Source organism: Patella vulgata, chromosome 3 (genome assembly GCF_932274485.2).
Source record: "Patella vulgata chromosome 3, xgPatVulg1.2, whole genome shotgun sequence".
In the NCBI taxonomy this organism is placed as follows: domain Eukaryota; kingdom Metazoa; phylum Mollusca; class Gastropoda; family Patellidae; genus Patella; species Patella vulgata.
In genome coordinates this window covers 32,826,653-32,847,167 of record NC_065881.2, presented here as the reverse complement: position 1 = coordinate 32,847,167, position 20,515 = coordinate 32,826,653, and the positions used below count along the sequence as shown (strand labels likewise).

The window sequence follows — 20,515 nt, the reverse complement described above, 5'->3', positions numbered from 1 at the left end:
TTTTGATTTTTCGTTTTACGGACCCGCCGACTGAAGCGTGAACCTCCCGATAAAAAAATAAATATGTAACTTGAGAATTTAATTTTATTTTATTTCCGACCCATACACGAAATAAAATCTTTCATATTTTTTTTATTAATGTTATCAATTTTCATTTTGATGAACCCTTCATTGGCTTCAATGTATACCGTGTATTTACTAGGAAACATCCCACGAGAACTGTCATTCAAAATGGCGGGATATCTGTGCCTCAACGTGGGGCAAGAAACAGGAATTAATCAAAGATCATTTGTGAAAATCAATTCATCGGACACTATACGCACTTATATGGATATACTACTTCTGAATTTATTAACAAGCGACGTTTCTATACACATACAGGTATCGTTGTTAGGGCTGTGTCGATATATCGATACACCGATATGTATTGATACGTTCCAGCGATATTTATATCGATACGTAATATGGCCGTATTGCCGTATCGTTGAAAAAATTATTCAGTTAAGAAAGACCATGAATTGAAACCTACGTGACGAAAGAAGACGATCTCGGCATGGTTATTGGTTTGCCAATCGAGAGTCTTCCAAGTTCCACGCCGCGTATGAATTCCAGGCACCGGTAGATATTATAATAATAACTGGATCATACATTGATGGATTCATTGACCAATTGTTAGGTAAATTTAAATCTTCATTGAATATAATCCCCTCGAATACACCGAGAAACAATCATTTAATAATATATTTTCCTGATGGCATCTCCAATGCTGAATTTCAATGACACGTGACATATCGGTGGCGAATTAGGTCAATAACCCAGTTCTAAATAGCGCTTACCATTATAATTTTTTTTATTTTATACACATTCTGACAAAGGCTTAAATTTAAAAATATTGTCGTTTTTATTGAAGGCTATATCATAATCGCGCGGAATTTTTTTTAAAAACAATTACAAGTATGGTTGTCACGTGACAATTGTACCGTGTGTCTATCATTGGCGAATGAATAAAAACTTTTGCAAGTTACGTGACTTGCTGCAGAAAACTACAAATTGTGTTATGAAGAAATGCCATTGTGCCGCATTTTCCGATACTGGCAATAGTAGAAAAATACTAATATTTTAGATCATCGACTTATGAAACGCGAACGTTTCATCGAATAAACGAAGACGGTAATTTATTCTGGAATATTACTGACGTGAACTTCATGTTGGTACGTGAATTAAATATGGAAAATTTTCAAAAGGTGTACCTCTGTCGTTATTTTTGTGGTAATCACATACATACGGCATTCTCCATAAATTACCAAGAATTATTTTTGTTGAAGTCTACTTATATCAAAGGGAATAGACTCTTATAATTAACCCATTTCCTAGTTTGTGACACCTAGATACTGGTTAACAGTGATACATAATATATTGTCACACTCTTATTTTGTTTTAACAATATTTTGTGGGTTTTTTTGGGGTTTTTTTAACCGACCTACCCAACCAATATGATAACCCTGTGCTGAAAAAAAAATCTAAAGTTTAAATTTATTTTTATTTTGACCTACCCAACCTAAAGTGCTGCCAAAAAATCCGTAAACCATGAAATTAAAAATGTCTGGCCTAAGGCATACTATTGGAACACACAATCTGGGGCCATAATCCATGAAGATATGGTCCAATACATGCCAATATCGAAAGGAACCGAGATCTTTGCGAGATATATTTCAAGTTTCGTCAAAATCGAATAAAAACTGTGACCTGAAGAGTGTCCACAAATTGTGGACGGACGGATGGACAGGGGCGGCGACAATATACATCCACATGAAAATGTGGGCGTATAAAAATAAATTTGCAAAGAATTATACTGTAAGAATATAGTCAAATAGTGTGATACCATTAACTGATTGGCTGTTATAGATTTGGCGGGATCTCGAGGCATACCTGTCCCCCGGTGATTTATGATGCATGAATATGTTTGATGCGAATTGTTTGTCTGAAACTTTAGCCGTGTACTGTACCTGAATATAATACTATCAAGATCAAAAGGATATTCAATGATACCCATAGTTGGGACTCTTTCCACGCAAAATATCCTGTAGTGAGGATAAGTAATCTGGCTCCGCTATTCCATTATTTCATCAAGCATATAATGTTACAGCATAAAGCATACATGTTTTCTTTAGAAACTTTTTTTCTGGTCAATGCATATGGAAATTGACTTACCTGAATATTATACTATCAAGATCAAAAGGATATTCAATGATACCAGTAGTTGGGACTCTTACACGCAAAATATCCTGTAGTGAGGGTAAGTAATCTGGCTCCGCTATTCGATTGACACTATCCAGATAACTGAAAATTATAAACAAAATATATATACAGAGAGTAGGTGAGATAAGACAATCCATCACAATAACTTTAATATTAAAACTAAGCGTACTTACTCTTTCACAGATTCATTATCTTCCATGGTTACTTACCATTCAATTTAACCTAGTTTACATTAGCATACAAACCTATCTATAATATACATTTCTAACTTGGAAAATGGTTTTTACGACCTCATAGACTGACATACATACATCAATCATCTTACTGAATGTAGTATTTAGTAGGGTCAAAGTACTGAGAACCAGCAGCTGCCAGGCAGGATACACCCACATTTTCGAGAGATGGATAGAGAACAAGCCAACAAAATAGTGATTTTTCCTACTATCAAGGGCCATAATTCGTCAATAGGCAGACGAAGTGACTTATCTTCCTACCGTAACCTATTGACGATAAGTCACTTCGTCTGCCTATTGACGAATTCAGGAAATTACAATTCAATATGCGCGAATATATATAGAAAGGAACTGAGATCTTTGTGTTATAAACTTACATTTTAAGTTTCAACAAAATTGGATAAAAATTGTGACGTCTATAGGGTCCACAACCTTGATATACCGTATTTTTACGCTATTTGAGAACGAACGGCGGCCATTTTGTCAGTCAATTTTGGGCCGATTTTCACGAAATTCGAACTCAGTCGTCTTTAGGGTGTAACAGTGATATAATAATACGTTTTTTTAAATCGGATAAAAAATTATGATTTCTTGTGTCCTTGAATAAGACACTTTATCCCTGTATTCCAGTCTACCCAGCTGTAAATGGGTACAGGTAGGATGGTGTATGTATTATACAAAAAACTGTTGCGCTCCTTGAAGCAGCATATGTTGGGGCTCTTTCTAAGAGTTCAGGGGTAAAGGGAGGTAATCAGGCTTTACCTGTATCCTAGAGACCAGGATAATAATTGTGTAGCGCTTTGAGCATAAACTTGGTTTATGGATATAGCGCATTATAAATATACTCATTATTATTACCTTAAAGCTAATACAATGACATTCATCGAGTATCAACTAAATTTCATTTGGAGTGCCGCCCAGCTCACTGTGGTAGCGGCATATGGGTATGTCGACTGGGGACACTCCCAGCTCACTGTGGAAGCTGATCATGCCTATTGAAGCACGTTGCTAACTGATTCAAATTTTGAGACACAGATGGATACCGTATCGCATGTTTGTCACATATGCAGTGAACCATTTGATAATGATCTGCCCAACATTATTTAGGAAATAACGGGTATTGTGAGCGTCAATAAGGTGGCTAAGCTCAAAAATTATGGTCATGAAAAATACTATGTGGAATGTTGCAACTTTCACTATTGAACAATGTTGTAAGTGGAGGAGCTTATATCAAGGTCTAGACGGTCCAAGGTGCCAAAATTAATTTTTGCGCACCGTTGTCTTTTACATGGTCTGTAAGAAAGACTAGCAGACGGTCCATTACAACAGATATTTTTTGGACATGCTAAGACCGGACATTTGACGACTGGACATTAATCTAGTGTCATCTGGCCCCGAGTTTACAAAGCATAATCAGACTTAAGTTAGCAATTTACTCAAAATTGTTCGCCTTATTTTAACTAAAATATAGACTTTTATAAAACTTTTGTTGTTTTAATGTATCAAATACATCAATAAGAAACTATGTGTAAAGTTTTGTGTTTCTGGATCAAAGATGTTTCTCATAAACAGTGATTGAAAGTTGAGTAAATTCTTAACATAAGTCTGAGAATGCTTTGTGAACTCGGGGCCTTGTGTCCCTAAATAGATGACACTCGTTAATTACTTGCACACCTAACAAATTTATAAAGCATATATATTTGTACAATCAGAAGCCATAACCCAGTAAGTTATGGTCTAAAATGCGCAAATATCAAAAGGGACTGAGATCTTTGGAATATACAGATATTTTTTAAGTTTCATGAAAACTGAATAAAAATTGTGACCCCTAGAGGGTCCACAACCTTCGTATTACATACTTTTACACAATTTGCATACAAAGAGCTGCCATTTTCATTTTGATTTTCCCGAAATTTGATTTCAACCTTCATTATGGTGGAATGACGATATATTTAAACAGTTTTTAATATAAAAAAAAAAAACCTGTGACCTCTAGAGAATCCACAAGTTAAAGTTACAATTTCATATTTTCTAAGAAAGTCAAAACATAATTATTTCTGTCTTTTGCTCAATAGGTTGTCAACTCACTATTATCCGATCATAGGTTATCTTTCTCACACTTAAAAATCTTCACTCTGGAAATAATAACACAATTACCTCCCTTCAAACGTTTGAATTTGAAGTTGAAAATGATATTTTTGCCAATTTCTCAACTGGCAATAGTGAATTATAGGATTAATAGGATTATTCTTTAACAAGGTAGGACGGTTTATAGATATCATCTATTTTAGGGATTTATTTTAATACATTTTAAAAATATAACTTAAAAATATGAAAGTGTAACTTTTAAAACAAGCCAACAGTTAGGCTTATGTCCCTCGCCGAAATCCCAAAACAAATAGATGACACATTAATTAATCGCACATTTATTCTTTTCAAAAGTATCAAGCAATCAAACTGATCCATCACTCTCTATCAGATAGAATCAAAGTTATCTTGTACCAAAGTATCAACCAATGAAATTGCTTAGCTCTGCTTAGCTTTAGCTCAAAATGTTAATCACTGAACTCAGTAATGAACATCTACATCAAGTTTAAACATTCTACCTCAATTAAAAGCAGAGTTGTTATGTTCCAAAGTTTTGACCAATCAAATTGCTTATCGCTCCTTAGCCTAAGCAGAAAATTCTCATCATTGAACTTAGTCAAGGTAATGATATAATGAATCTATGTTCAGAGTTTCATCACTTTCTCTCAATTATACCCAAAGTTATCGTGCCCCAAAGCATTAACCAATCAGATTGCTTATCCCTGCTTACCATAAGCATACAATGTTTACCATCAATCTCCATCAAGGCATTGACCGGATGAAAACCTACACCAAGTTTGAACAGGGGGCAACTGTAAAAAAAAATCCAAACAGCAACTGGGGGGTGGGGTGGGTCTAACTGAGTTTTGCAAGAAAAAAAGCATTTCCGGGTAAGAAAATTGGGTGGTCTAACAGAGTTCTGAAAGAAAAAAAGCATTTCTGGGTAAGAAAATTGGGTGGTCTAATGGGGCCCTGCAAGAAAACTGCATGAAACAGGATACGAAATGTTTCAGTTCATATCAATAACAACTCCATCAAAATAGAATCGTAATTTTTTAGACCGTATCCAAAATTATAGTTTACGTACATATATGTCTACAAAAAAATAGGGATATAAAATTGAAAGCTATATCCTACTTTTTGCCTCAGTAATTACAATAAATGCGCTGTTTTGAGCTCCAAATGAGTTGACATTAGGTCATTTGGATATTATAAGACTAGATATCATGTCGGCCAAATGCAACAAAATCTGAATTCTATAGAATTGATATGTAATCACAACGGCAGTTTTAGAAACTACGGCTCTACTCTTTCAATAGAGAATGATCATGGAAAATATGCTTTGATTGGTCGCTGGTAAATAAATTATGAAAGAAAATGCTATTCGAATATTTCAAATAAAATATTTTTAACGTTTGAAGATTTTTAAAAAGATTAGTAAATTAGCCCTAGTGTGGCCTTTTTGACCGGTAGTACCAGTCGTGAATGAATTAGGTACGGCCTGTTAACCGAGACTACACAGGGATAACTCTTGGCAACAACCGGCAACAATGATGGCTACACTTTCGAAGTTTTGATAACTTTAACATGGGTGAGTTTTTAGCTTTTATTATTTTATTTGCAGACCGTCAACACAATTTTATTGCTAGTTCTTGTTCAGAGAAAAGAGTTCTTGCATACACCCCTCAGAATACCCTATAAAACTATGTGATGCCTAGGATTCAAGTGGTTGCTATGTATATCATTCTGACGTGTTGTCAATCATTGTCATTGTCAATTTTAGCATAATTTCCCGTTATCCTAGGCCCAAATCAGCTGCTATTTCACCTCCCCTAGTGACTATATTTTCAAACAATTCCTTGAGACTAATAACTCATTATCAGGCGGATCATGTTATTCAGAATTTGGGCAAACTTTGATTTAAATTGTCCACTATAAAGTAAACACTGCAGAGTGCAAAAAAACAAAACAAAATTGTCCACACTGCTTAGTTACGAATAATTTATGATGCCTGTTTATGGCTGATTTTCTTCTGTTTTATATATTTCAGAGATGTGTTTGGATGAAGTTTGAAAATAGTGTGATGGTCATTTGAGCAGAATTTCTTGAAGATATTTGTTAATAAAGATTTGAGTTGAGGAAGATGGCTGAGCACAAAATGAAAAAAAAGTACACTGTAATATTTATATACGCACTTAGGCGACATAAAAAAAATTAGTTGGTGATCGTCCCCGCCCGCCCAGAAAATTCTACCCGACCAGAATTTTTTTTTATTTTTTATTTTCAAAATTTACCTTCTTACAATGTTTAAAACCAATGGTAAAAGTTCCAAAATGTAGCCAGGCTACGAAATTCCTAATCGCAAGACTTAATGAAGTGGATATAATTATTGGCACGTGTTCCAATACTCTTCAAATGCGTAGGACTGAATGACATAAACAAATTACGACCTGTTAACGGCAACAATGGCTGACATTTTTGTTTGCACGCGTACAGCACCAAATACAATATTATTAATACAACATATACAACCTGGAACTATATGTTAAGATGGGAATACGTCTCGCCGATTCTGAATTACATGAAACAGTCTCTCGAATAAATGCAACAACAGATTTTCGGAATGGCCATGGGGGGCATGAATAACTAAATCAACCGATTATTAATATTAGTGATCGTAAGTCGTTATGCAAAATGTCTTTTTTTTTGTGTTTTTTTTTGGGGGGGCGGTCTCTTCTGGTCTTACTATTCGCAAAATACAATATTATGAAAGTTGAATGTCTAAAAAGAATATCAGTCCAAAGACATGATATGAATTGAAAATTTTGCAACATTTGATACCCGGCAACATTAAACCAGTCGGCACCACCTACAAGTGTTCAGTTATAAATCTCTTTATATCTGATTGAATCCAAGGCGGAATATCTCAAGTTTAAATAATTAATCTGAACAATTCAAATGACGATCATGCAGATGAGTTGTGTTTTGACATGAAATAAAAGGTTAATATTCCTGAAGAATATTGCTTATTCTGTATATTTAAAAAAAAAAAAAAAAAAAAAAAAAAAAACACCTCCCTTCCTCCAACATTTTTTGAAAAAAAAAAAAAAAAAGGACGATCACCAACTATTTTTTTTTAGGTGGCCTTATATGTGCCTTGCTAAAACAGAGGGGTGTTATATATTGTCCAATCGACAGTGTCTAATCCACCAATCAAAACGCAAGATTCACAAGCATGTTACAATGCCATGTCGATACTGTTTTTTTCCCTGTCTCGGAGGTGGTGTTTGGTAACTATGTTTTTAGGACAATTGTGATACTTAAGTGAATGGTGAACTTTGTGTCGTAAGGTGACAACTGTGATTAACTTTATAATTCCTCCAGGAAAGTGAACTTTAATTTCGTGAAAACCCATGCTTTCTAACATGGCGGATCTCCATAGACATCGTGAACTCTGTGAACCATGAACTCTGTGAACTGTGAATTCCGTGACTCGTGAACACTAATTATTGAATTAGAACTGTCAACAAAGAAAACTGTCAACTTGTTTATGTTTGTACTGTAACTCCTGTTTCTTGTATATGTTTATTTACATAAATATTCATTAATATTTCAAAGCCTTATCATTTCATTCAAGTGTTATCCCATGATTTGATTGACTGTTGTCCTGTCAATTTGGTTTGCCAGCCCACTCGTGTGGAGAGGGTCAACATCTTTTTTATCCACAACACTGCAGCATGCCGAGATGAGATTTGGGTAATCTTTTACTTCTTCACACTTTGGTCAAAATTGGTCAACCTTTTATCAGTAGATTTGAGTGGATATGGGAAAGCACAAGAAATGAATAGGTACAAGCCTAAGTTCATATATTTTAGCCTGTTTCTGCATATGGGCAGTCTTAGACTATCTTTGTTAATAATTCAGACTCAGAATTTTGTCGAACATCAACTCAATATAAATACTTTTGGGTGGTCTAAAATGAGATATTTCAAGAAACACATTTTCTTGCACAAGATTTTAGAGTGGTCTAATAAGCAACTGTGAGGAACACATTTTCTTGCGCATGATTTTTGGGTGGTCAATTAAGCAACTGTGAAGAACACATTTTATTGCACAAGATTTTAGGGTGGTCTTTCTTAAAAATGATGGTGCATATTTTTTTACGCAAGATTTTAATGGGTGGGTGGTCTACCCAGGTCCAGTGCATATTTTTCGACTTGACGTATGATGTTTTTTTTACTACTGCCTCCCGGTTTGAACATTCTACCTCAATTATTAGAAGGAGAGTAAGTGTTCCAAAATCTCAACCAATCAAATTTCTTAGTACTCTGCTTACCCTGATAGGCCGTGGTGTGAAATTTCTAGCTAGCTTGCTTCTGTTTCTCCATCCATACCATTTTCGGGTGAAAAAAAAAACTACATCATCCAATTCTTCTAGTATTACTTTGTATTGTCACACAACTTTTCTTTGATCAATTCTTTAACGTTTGATAGAAAACGTAAATTAAATATGGGCTTACTTGTCGATGTGCAATGGTATTTGAATTTCGCGGTGACTCGGTTTAAACAGATCACGTGACATAATTGGCCAATCAAACATACACGACGAAAAGTTCAACAGGTTGTGTGGTGAAATAAACTGTGTATGAAACATTATCACGATTCAAAAATTGTTGAAGAAAGTGATGTTTAGAAACAAGCAGCAAAAAAAAAAAAGAGGAAGAGAATAAAATAATAGGTCTGGTTAATTTGTTAAGAGGATCGGATCATATCTTAACATTTTCTCCATTTTCTTGCAAATGCAAGCTGATGAACATATTCTCCTAAATGCATGACAACCCAGACCACTCAGACCAATAGAGAAGTCCACTCAGTCAAAGACAGAAGACCACTATGTCACCATTATTGAGGTGAAATACAATGTGCAGTACTCATACCCAAGTTGTTATGGAGAGAGAGAAATGGGGTTTAGTGTCCACTAGACACAAACTATGTCACTTTGGGACTAACATATGGTTTAATTTTTTTATTTCAATAATTTGCTTGCGCGTAGGGGTCTTTAGCAGTGGGAAAAAACAGGAGGACCCGGAGAAAACCCACGAGTTTTGACAGGCGACCCTACTCCTTGTCACGTACAACCGGGGATTCGAAACCACGCCTGTTGACTCAATGACAAGCTTTATGATACAGTGCGCACATACTAACAATACGGTCATCCAACCCCCATGTTATGGAGAAAATTAGAACCGAAATAGATGAGTTGGTACAAATGCACTTACTTTTTTTGAAAAAAATATGTATGAAGAATTATTATTGCCCTTGCATCACCAGTCAAAAAGGGGGCATATTCTGGCGCATTCCTCCCTGGTTGCCTGACTGTAGCTGTGGAAATTTAAACCCCTCTTGTTAAACTCTATTGAACAAATGACAGGGTTAGGGTGACTAAAGATGAAGCACCAAACAAAATTTTCAATGTGTCTGTCAATTTTGGGCCGATTTTCACGAAATTCAAACTCAGTTGTCCTTGGGGTGTAACGGTGATATAATAATTCCGTTTTTTTTAAATTGGATAAATATTATGACCTCTATAGGGTCCACAAGCTAAAAACGTGATTTTTCGTACAATCAGGGGCCATAATTCAGGAAGTTACGGTCCGATATGCGCGAATATCGAAAGGAACCGAGATCATTGGATTATAAACTTACATTTAAAGTTTCAACAAAATTGGATAAAAATTGTGACCTCTATAGGGTCCACAACCTTGATATACCATATTTCTACGCTATTTGAGAACGAACGGCAGCCATTTTGTCTGTCAATTTTAGGGCGATTTTAACGAAATTCGAACTCAGCCGTCCTTAGGGTGTAACGGTGATATAATAATACGGTTTTCTAAATCGGATAAAAATTATGACCTCTATAGGGTCCACAAGCTAAAAACTTGATTTTTCGTACAATCAGGGGCCATAATTCAGGAAGTTATGGTCCGATATGCGTGAATATCAAAAGGATCCGAGATCTTTGGTTTATAAACTTACATTTCAAGTTTCAACTAAATCAGATAAAAATTGTGACCTCTATAGGGTCCACAACCTTGATATACCATATTCTTACTCTATTTGAGATCGAACGGCGGCCATTTTGTCTGTCAATTTTGGGCCAATTTTCACGAAATTCGTACTCAGTCGTCCTTATGGTGTAACGGAGATATAATAATACGGTTTTTAAAATCGGATAAAAATTATGACCTCTATAGGGTCCACAAGCTAAAAACGCTATTTTTTCGTACAATCAGGGGCCATAATTCAGGAAGTTACGGTCCGATACGCGCATATCGAAAGGAACCGAGATCTTTGGGTTATAAACTTACATTTCAAGATTCAACAAAATCGGATAAAAATTGTGACCTCTATAGGGTCCACAAGCCAAAAACGTGATTTTTCGTACAAACAGGGGCCATAATCGATGAAGTTTCGATCCGATACATGCCAATATCGAAAGCAGCCAAGATCTTTTGGAGATACACCTATATTTCAAGTTTCGTTAAAATCGGATAAGAATTGTGACCTGTAGAGTGTCCACAAACAAATTGTGGCTGGACAGACAGACGGACGGACAGGGGCGACGGCATAATACGTCCACATGAAAATGTGGGCGTATAAAAATTGGCGTAGTTAATATTTGGTCAACAATAATTCCTTAAATTGTGCCGGAGCCCCTTTTAGATAAACAGAATTCGCATCTTATAAGACGGCGATTATTCTTACATGTATGTCGGGCCAAAAGGTAATTTCTTAAATAGTACGAACTTCCCTTTAACAAGACAAATTGGAATATGTTTTGGCATCATAAATAATGTTGAAACTAATCATTAATCTATTTACCGTACACGAAACTAAACAACTCCAAATATAAGGAAACATTGTCGTGAATTTATCAGTTACATTTTCGGCTGATATCTTTTAACGCTTACATAATGTACATTATTAAAAATGTACGCAATATGTAGAAAGTATTTACCTTATACTCATATTGTAGATGTTAAATATCCTTAATAATTATCACAGACAAATATAAAGATAGGTTGCCAGGCAATGAAACAAACGCTCACAGCAGCTAAATCGTCCGGGCAGTCAACAAGAGTTGTCACATATTTTTACTTTTTTCAGTAATGAAACATTTATAATACATTAAAATCTGATTAAGAGTAACAACTCATTAAATAATTATCAGAAAACAATTAGAATTTGTTTGATTTTTATCAAGTTTTGCCCCATGCTAACGTTTAGTATAGGAAACTTTTAACATCATGGATTTAGCTGTTCAAGTCATAAAAATTCATTGAAAAATCAATATACTTGTTCGTCTCAAGACCTTAAACTCTGTGTATGAATGTGAAGTCAATCGGATGATAACCTTAGCTTCTAGGGGGTCACAAGATTTTACAAAGTGATCAAGGGCCATAACTTTGGCAGTAATTATCGGAAATCATTGAAAATCTATATGATTCTTCGTCTCATGACCTTAAACACTCTGCATCAATTTAAAGTCAATCGGATATTAACTTTAGCCTCTAGAGTATTTACAAGATTTTTCGAAGCGATCAAGGGCCATTACTCTGGCAGTAATTATCGGAAATCGCTGAACAGGCTTCTTCGTCTCATGACCTTAAACACTGTGTATAAATCGGATATTAACTGGAATACCAAAATGCAAATCGTAACGCATTGCGGTCTGAACGGTATTATTAATTATAAAATAAACCATAAATCAATTGACCTGTTGTAAGGTGAACACTGCATGGTTTCTAGCAACAACAAAGTGGCTACGTGTGATTTTATTCTTTGATCTTTGATACACGGGACATTTCTGTTATTCAAACCAGTCTACACGAGAATGACAACATACAAGTTGACATTTATCATTGATTTGGGTTCATGTGGAATAGAACCTCCGTCGAAATACAGTTATTCTTTTCTAAAATAAAACAAGTGCCTTGGATTTTTTTGTGGATTTGATAGTGGTTATAATTAACTAACATTCTCTTACATTGGAGACTTGTGTCGCGTTCATTTCATTTTTACGGAAAGTACGAGCTTATGTCTGATTGGAAAGCGCTTTCGAATCCCGTTGCAAGTTCTATTTGTCTTATTTCTATTTGTAAGACCAATAATCAAAATACCTTTATAGTTTGCAATTTAAAAGTCTATCTTTGCCGTGATTCGAGAGTAATTCATAACTATACACCCTATACAATATGCAAAACAATTTGAACACAGCATAAATATCTAAACTGTGTAATACATGTATAGTCTTATGCATACGTGTCCTTCAAAATGTACATGTACTAGACATGCAGCTTTACGTGACTGGTTGGAAATGTAACCGCACATATCATGCAGAATATGTGAACACAGTGTTCTCAATATACAACGTGACTTAATGCGTCCATTTATTAACGAAAATATTCAACATTCATAACATCGTGGCAGTATATCGTTTCGACATCGATTGTTTCTGACAAATAAATGCCGTTAATTTTGCATGTAAAATTAAGCCGAAGCCTATCGTGTCATACAACTATCGTGTGCCAGCGACTGCTACACCGAGTAATTTATCGTGCCGTTATCGTGGCAATTTAAAAAAAAAACCAAAAAAAAAAAAACGATAAACGTGTTTCATCAAAGCGTCGCGGCACCAGTACTGTAATTGGGGGCCTTTACAAGACAGTTCCATACAGATCAGATTATAAATGTTGTCGTTTGTGGGTTTACAAGGTTCTACAAACTGAAACAAGGGTCTCAACTCTGGAAGCAATCTACAGAAATTGTTGAAATTTGACCGGCTTTTTCGTTTTACTAATTTAAATAATGCATATAAATTTCATACAGATCACATGATCACTTTTGTCATTCAAATGTTCACAATAGCCACAACTCTAGAAATTATTGACTGAAATTGCTGAAATTCAATAGACCGGTTTCACAAATTTAAATGATGCATATAAATTTCATACATATCGGATAATAACTTTCATCAATCGAGCATTAACAAAGTTTAACAAAGTGAAACAAGGACAATAACTCAGTAATTATTGTAAATTGCTGAAATTCAATAGGCTTCTTCGTTTCAGTAATCTAAATAATGCATATAAATTTCAGAAAGATCGGATGATAACTGTTGACGTTAGAGCGTTCACAAGGATCATTCAAGTGAAACAAGGGCCATAACTCTAGACGTAATAAACGGAAATTGCCGAAATTCAATAGGCTTCTTCGTTTCAGTAATCTAAATAATACATATAAATTTCAGAAAAATCAGATGATAACTTTTGGTGTTAGAGTGTGTCACAAGGTTCAATAAAGTGAAACAAGGGCCATAACTCTAGATGTAATAAACAGAAATGGTTGAAATTATATAGGCTTCTTAGTTTCACTAACTTAAATATTGCATATAAATTTCACAAAGATCGTATAATAACTTTTGGCATTAGAGCATTCACAAGGTTCAACAAAGTGAAACAAGGGCCATAACTCTTAGACGTAATAAACGGAAATTATTGAAATTAAATAGGCTTCTTCATCTCACTAATGTAAACATATATAAATTTTTAAAAAATTGGATGATAACTTTTGACGTAAGAGTGTTCACAAGAAATTGTGGACGATGGACTGACGGACCGAAGGGGGCGACGGCAATATATGTCCACATTTCAATGTGGGAGTATAAAAACGCAATTTTTCGTACAATCAGGGGTCATAATTCAGGAAGTTATGGCCCAATATGCGCGAATATCGAAAGGAACCAAGATCTGTGGGTTAGAAACATACATTCCAAGTTTAAACCAAATCGGATAAAATTTTTAAAAACAATTGGATGATAACTTTTGGCGTTAGAGCGTTCACAAGTAAATGTGGACGATGGACGGACGGATGGATCGACAGACGGACGGGGGTGACGGCAATTTACGTCTACATTTCAGAGAGAGGGATGGGGTTTAACGTTCACTCGACACAAACTAGGTCATTTCGGGACATACATGTTTTAATTTTATTTCAATAATTTGCTTGCGCATAGGGGTCTTTAGCAGTGGGAGGAAACTAGAGGAAACTGGAGGACCTGGAGAAAACCCACAAGGTTGGACAGGCGACCCTACTCCTTGTCACGTACAACCGGGGATTCGAAACCACACCAGTTGACTCAATGACCTGGAGAAAACCCACAAGGTTGGACAGGCGACCCTACTCCTTGTCACGTACCACCGGGGATTCGAAACCACGCCAGTTGACTCAATGACAGACTTTATGATACAGCGCGCGCACAATAACCATTCAGCCATCCAACACCCACCCCCCCCCCCCGGTCCACATTTCAAGGTTCGTAACTCTGGAAATAATCGACAGGCTTTTTCGTTTTACTAAAATAAGGCATATAAATTTCATACAGAACGGATGATAACTATTGTCGCTCGAATGTTCACAAGGTTGAATAAAGTAAAACAAGGGCCATAACTCTAGAAGTAATTGACGGAAATTGCTGACTTTTAATAGGCTTCTTTATTTCACTAATTTAAATGATGCATAGAAATTTCACAAAGGTCTTATGATAACTTTTGGCGTTCACAAGGTTCAACAAAGTGAAACAAGGGCCATAACTCTAGCTGTAATTAACAGAAATTTGCTGAAACTCAATAGGCTTGTTCGTTTTACTAATTTAAACAAGCCAACAGTGAGGCTGATGTCCCCCGCCGAAATAGGAAAATAATTAGAGGACACATATAAATTTATCACAAATTATCTTTTACAAAGTATTGAACAATCAAACAGTATATCTTTACTTATAGTCTAACAATCAAAGTAGGAGAGTTATTGTTTTCCAAAGTCTCGACCAATCAAATTGCGTATCGCTCTGCTTACCCTGAGCAGAAAATGCTCATTATCAAACTTAGTCAAGGTATTACTGTAATGAAACTATACACCAAGTTTCATCAATCTCACTTAATTAGAACTAATTATCGTGTCCCAAAGCATCAACCAATCAAATTGCTTATCTCTGCTTACCCTAAGCGGAAAATGCTCATCTTCGAACTCCATCAAGGCATTGACCTAATCAACACATACACCAAGTTTGAACATTCTAGCTCAATTAGGAAGAGAGTTATCGTGCCCCAAAGAATCAACCAATCAAATTGCTTACCTCTGCTTACCCTAAGCGGAAAATGCTCATCTTCGAACTCCATCAAGGCATTGACCTAATAAACACATACACCAAGTTTGAACATTCTAGCTCAATTAAAAGTTATCGTGTCCCAAAGCATCAACCAATCAAATTGCTTATCTCTGCTTACCCTAAGCGGAAAATGCTCATCTTCGAACTCCATCAAGGCATTGACCTAATCAACACATACACCAAGTTTGAACATTCTAGCCCAATTAGGAAGAGAGTTATCGTGTCCCAAAGCATCAACCAATCAAATTGCTTATCTCTGCTTACCCTAAGCGGAAAATGCTCATCTTCGAACTCCATCAAGGCATTGACCTAATAAACACATACACCAAGTTTGAACATTCTAGCTCAATTAGGAAGAGAGTTATTGTGTCCCAAAAAGTGTGACGGACAGACAGACGGACAGACAGACAGACAGACGGACGAACCCATTTTAATAGTCCCCTGCTTTCTTCGAAAGGAGGGGGACAACAATACATATAAATGTCATACAGATCGGATAATAACTTTTGTACAACAAAGTGAAACAAGGGCCATAACTCACAGCGTATTTTTGCGTACAATGAGGGGCCATAAATAAAGAAAGTCACGATCCGATATGCGTGAATATCGAAAGGAACCAAGATCTTTGGGATATAAACATTCATTTCAAGTTTCATCAAAATCAGATAAAAATTCTGACCTCTAGAGGGTCCACAACCTTGATATACCAGATGTTTACACTATTTGCGTACGAGGGTCGGCCATATTATCTGGTCCGATTTTCACAAAATTCGAATTCTCAACCAACAGAGGGTTGGATGGCCGAATGTATCACGCGGTCTGTCATTGAGTCAACTGGCGGGGTTTCGATTCCCCGGTTGTACGTGACAACCTCGTGGGTTTTCTCCGGGTCCTCTGGTTTCCTCCCACTGCTAAAGACCCCAACGCGCAAGCGAAATATTGAAATAAAAAATTGAACCATGTGTTAGTCCCGAAATGACCTAGTTTGTGTCGAGTGGACGTTAAACCCCATTTATCTTTCTCTCAACCAACAGTAAGGTGTAACGGTGATGTATTCAAATGTTTTTTTAAATCGGATAATAACTGTGACCTCTAGAGGAACCAGGACCTAAAAATACGATTTTTCGCACAATCAGGGTCCATAATTCAGGAAGTAACGATCTGATATGCGCGAAAGGAACCAAGATCTTTGGGTTATAAAGATGCATTTAAAGTTTCATCAAAATTGGGTGTAAATTTTAACCTGTCGAGTGTCCATAAACAAATTGTGGGTGGACAGACGGACAGGGGCGTCGGCATAATATGTCCACATGAAAATGTGGGCGTATAAAAAACATATAAAAACACAGGGTTATTACTATTTGGCAGAATCAGTAAGTTGGTACTCTCTCCGTCTGTCATAACATTCTTGAATTCCATCATCCTCCCATAATGTCTTGATGGCATCAACAAACTGACGTTCAAAAGTGGTCACAGTTTCATAATCAATTTGTTTAATCAACGATGCATGTTCCTACAAATAAAAAATGTTTAAGATATTTCACTAAAGAAAATTTTTCTTTTCTCAAACCAAATTTAAAACAATTTTGTAGGTAAAGGGGTTTTCTGTTGAATATTGCCACGATAACGCCACAATAAATAACTTGGTGTAGCAATCGCTATCGCGTGTCACAATAGTCGTGTGACACGATAGGCCTCAGTGTAATTTTACATGCAAAATTAATGGTATTTATTTGTCATAAACAATCGATGTCAAAACGATATACTGCCACGATGTTATGGATGTTAGATATTTTCGTTAATAATACGGACGCGTTACGTCACGCTGTATAGAGAGAACATACAGTGTTCACATATTCTGCATGATATATATGCGGTTATGTATGTAAAGCTGCATGTCTAGTACATTTTGAAGGACACATATGCATACGACTATACATGTATTACACAGTTTAGATATTTATGCTGTGTTCAAATTGTTTTGCATATTTACTGTATTAAGAGTGTATACATGTAGTTAAGACATAAATAGAACTTGCAACAGGATTCAAAAAGCGCTTTCAAGTCAGACATAAGCTCGTACTTACCGTAAAGATAGGTTGCCAGGCAACAATACATACACCCACAGCAGCTAAATCGTCCGGGCAGTCAACAAGTGTTGTCGCATATTTTTACTTTTTTCGGTAATGAAACATTTATAATTTTTTTGATTTAAACAAAACTTAGTCATATTTTTAGTGTGTATACTTTCTTTTGGACATTAATATATATTGATTTGGAGTGTTATCACTGTGAAACTGGTATCGTTTCTAATGGGGTTATAGCGCTAAAAACTAGGTATATAGTTTAATTTCAAAACATCGTTTGATAATTGATAATAATCGTTGGAAAATTACAAAAATAGTTTAATTAGTACTATGGCTTAATCTAATGGTACAGCGTTTAATTTCTCGAGAGGGGTTTAAAAATGGCCGACCGTTCACTTATCTAGTGCGTTTATTTATTAGACAAGTAGTTCAATTTCCCGAAATGCGTATAGAAATAAGACCTGCTTAATTAATCTACGATGTTGAATTATTAGATGAATCGTTTATTTTCCCGATGTGGGCGTATATCCTGCCTGGCAGCCGCTGGTTCTTTTACGATTATTTGCATATGAAGTGCGAATAAAAATGGTGAATGTTAAAAAAAAGCACCTTACGTGGTACTAGTATTATTATCCATTATCATTATCCATTCAAAATAGTAATTCCGCCATTGACAAAATATATCAAAAAATCGGTAAATAACATCCAAGGTAATTATACATTTGGAAATCAGTAAATCTCATCCCAGGTAATGTATCTTCTTTAAATCACAAATGAATTAATTAAGTTTTCCACCTGTACACGTTTACTGAAGTCAACCTTGCGATGTACAAATGCACAGCGATAATCTCGTGAGACAAAGGAAAATATTTATTAACTTGAAACACGTGGTTATTAAAAGGCTCCACCAAACGATAAACCATTAGTTGCACTTATGGTTCTTTGATAATCATCGTTTCTCGTATAGTAATATATTTGTTAAAAATGAATAACATGCCTACAAATTTATTTGAAAATGACCTACACAAAAACAAATGTAAATATTTACACGACATGCACTCTTTTTAAAAGACACTAGAAATTGTTAACGATAACCTGTAAGCTGCACGTTAAAGCATACCTCGACAAGCTTCTCGTAGATGGCCGTGTGTTGATTGCAATTGAAATAACATTAGCAGTCATCGGTCAATCAAGCTCGTTTACTATTTGATAAAAGACCCAGCGGATGCCAGGCAGGATACGCCCACATCGAGAACAAGCTAAAAACAAACATAATTTTTTATACAATCAGGGGCAATAATCCAGAAAGTCATGGCCTATAAGTGAAAATATCAAAAGGGACAGAGGTATTTGTGATATAAAGATATGTTTTAAATCGGATAAAAATTGTGACCTCTAGAGGGTCCACAACCTTCGTATTACACACTTCTACACAATTTGCGTACAAAGAGCGGCCATTTTGTCGGGCAGTTTCATTTCGATTTTCCCGAAATACGAATTTAACCTTCATTATGGTGGAATGGTGATGTATTTAAATGGTTTTTAAAATCAAGAAAAAATTGTGACCTCTAGAGAATCCGCAAGCTAAAAATGCGATTTTTTCGAACAATCAGGCCATAATCCAGGAAGTTAAGTTAAGGAACCAAGATCTTAGTGTGTAATGGTGATATATTCATCAGGGTTTTTTTTAAATCGGATAAAATTGTGACCTCTACAGGGACCACAAGCTTAAAACGTGATTTTTTGTTCAATAATGGGCCACAATTCAGGAAGTTACGATCCGATATGCACGAATATCGAAAGGATTATAAACATGTATTTCAAGTTTAATTGAAATCGGATCAAAATTGTGACCTCTATAGGGTCCACAACCTTGATTTACCAGATGTTTTCACTTTTTGCGAACATTTTGTCTGGCAGTTTTGGCCTGATTTTCACGAAGTTCGGACCCAAGAAACATTATGGTGTAACAGTGATATATTCGAAGGTTTTTTTAAATTGAAAAATAATTGTGACCTCTAGAGGGACCACAAGCTAAAAATGCGATTTTGCGTAAAATCAGAGGCCATAATTCAGGAAGTTACGGCGTTTCAAGTTTCATCAAAATTGGATCAAAATTGTGGCCTCTAGAGGGTCCACAACTTTGATTTACCAGTTGTTTACACTTTTAACGTACGATTGGCGGCCATTTCGTCCTGCAGTTTTGGTCTGATTTTCATGAAATTCAAACTCAACCATCCTTGGCGTGTAACGGTGATATATTCAAACGTTTTTTTAAATTGGATAAAAATTGTGACCTCTATTGAGTCCACAAGCTAAAAACGTGATTTTCCGTACAATCAGGGGCCATAATTCAGGAAGTTGTGGTCCTATATGCGCAAATATCGACAGGAAGTGAGATCTGTTGGTTATAAAAATGCATCTCAAGTTTCATCAAATTCAGATGAAAATTGTGACCTCCGGAGGGTCCACAACCCTGATACACAATATTGTGACACTATTTGCGAACAAGGGGCGGCCATTTTGTCCTTCATGTTCGGTCCGATTTTTACGAAATTCGAACTGAACCATCCTAAGGGTGTAACGGTGATATATTCAAACGTTTTTTTAAATTAGTT

The 20,515-nt window shown here is 35.7% G+C and overlaps 1 protein-coding gene across 1 annotated transcript in view; it reads right to left on the bottom strand.

Moving 5' to 3' along the window:
* The window catches only part of LOC126814506 (guanine nucleotide-binding protein G(q) subunit alpha), a gene marked incomplete at its 5' end in the record, with an annotated part of 106,175 nt that overhangs the window by 71,360 nt on the left and 14,300 nt on the right, over window positions 1-20,515 (bottom strand). Inside the window, 2 exons of the mRNA XM_056100046.1 lie at window positions 2,212-2,340; window positions 17,169-17,323. Of these exons, the coding sequence (XP_055956021.1) occupies window positions 2,212-2,340; window positions 17,169-17,323 (284 nt within the window). The remainder of the gene's footprint in view (window positions 1-2,211; window positions 2,341-17,168; window positions 17,324-20,515) is intronic.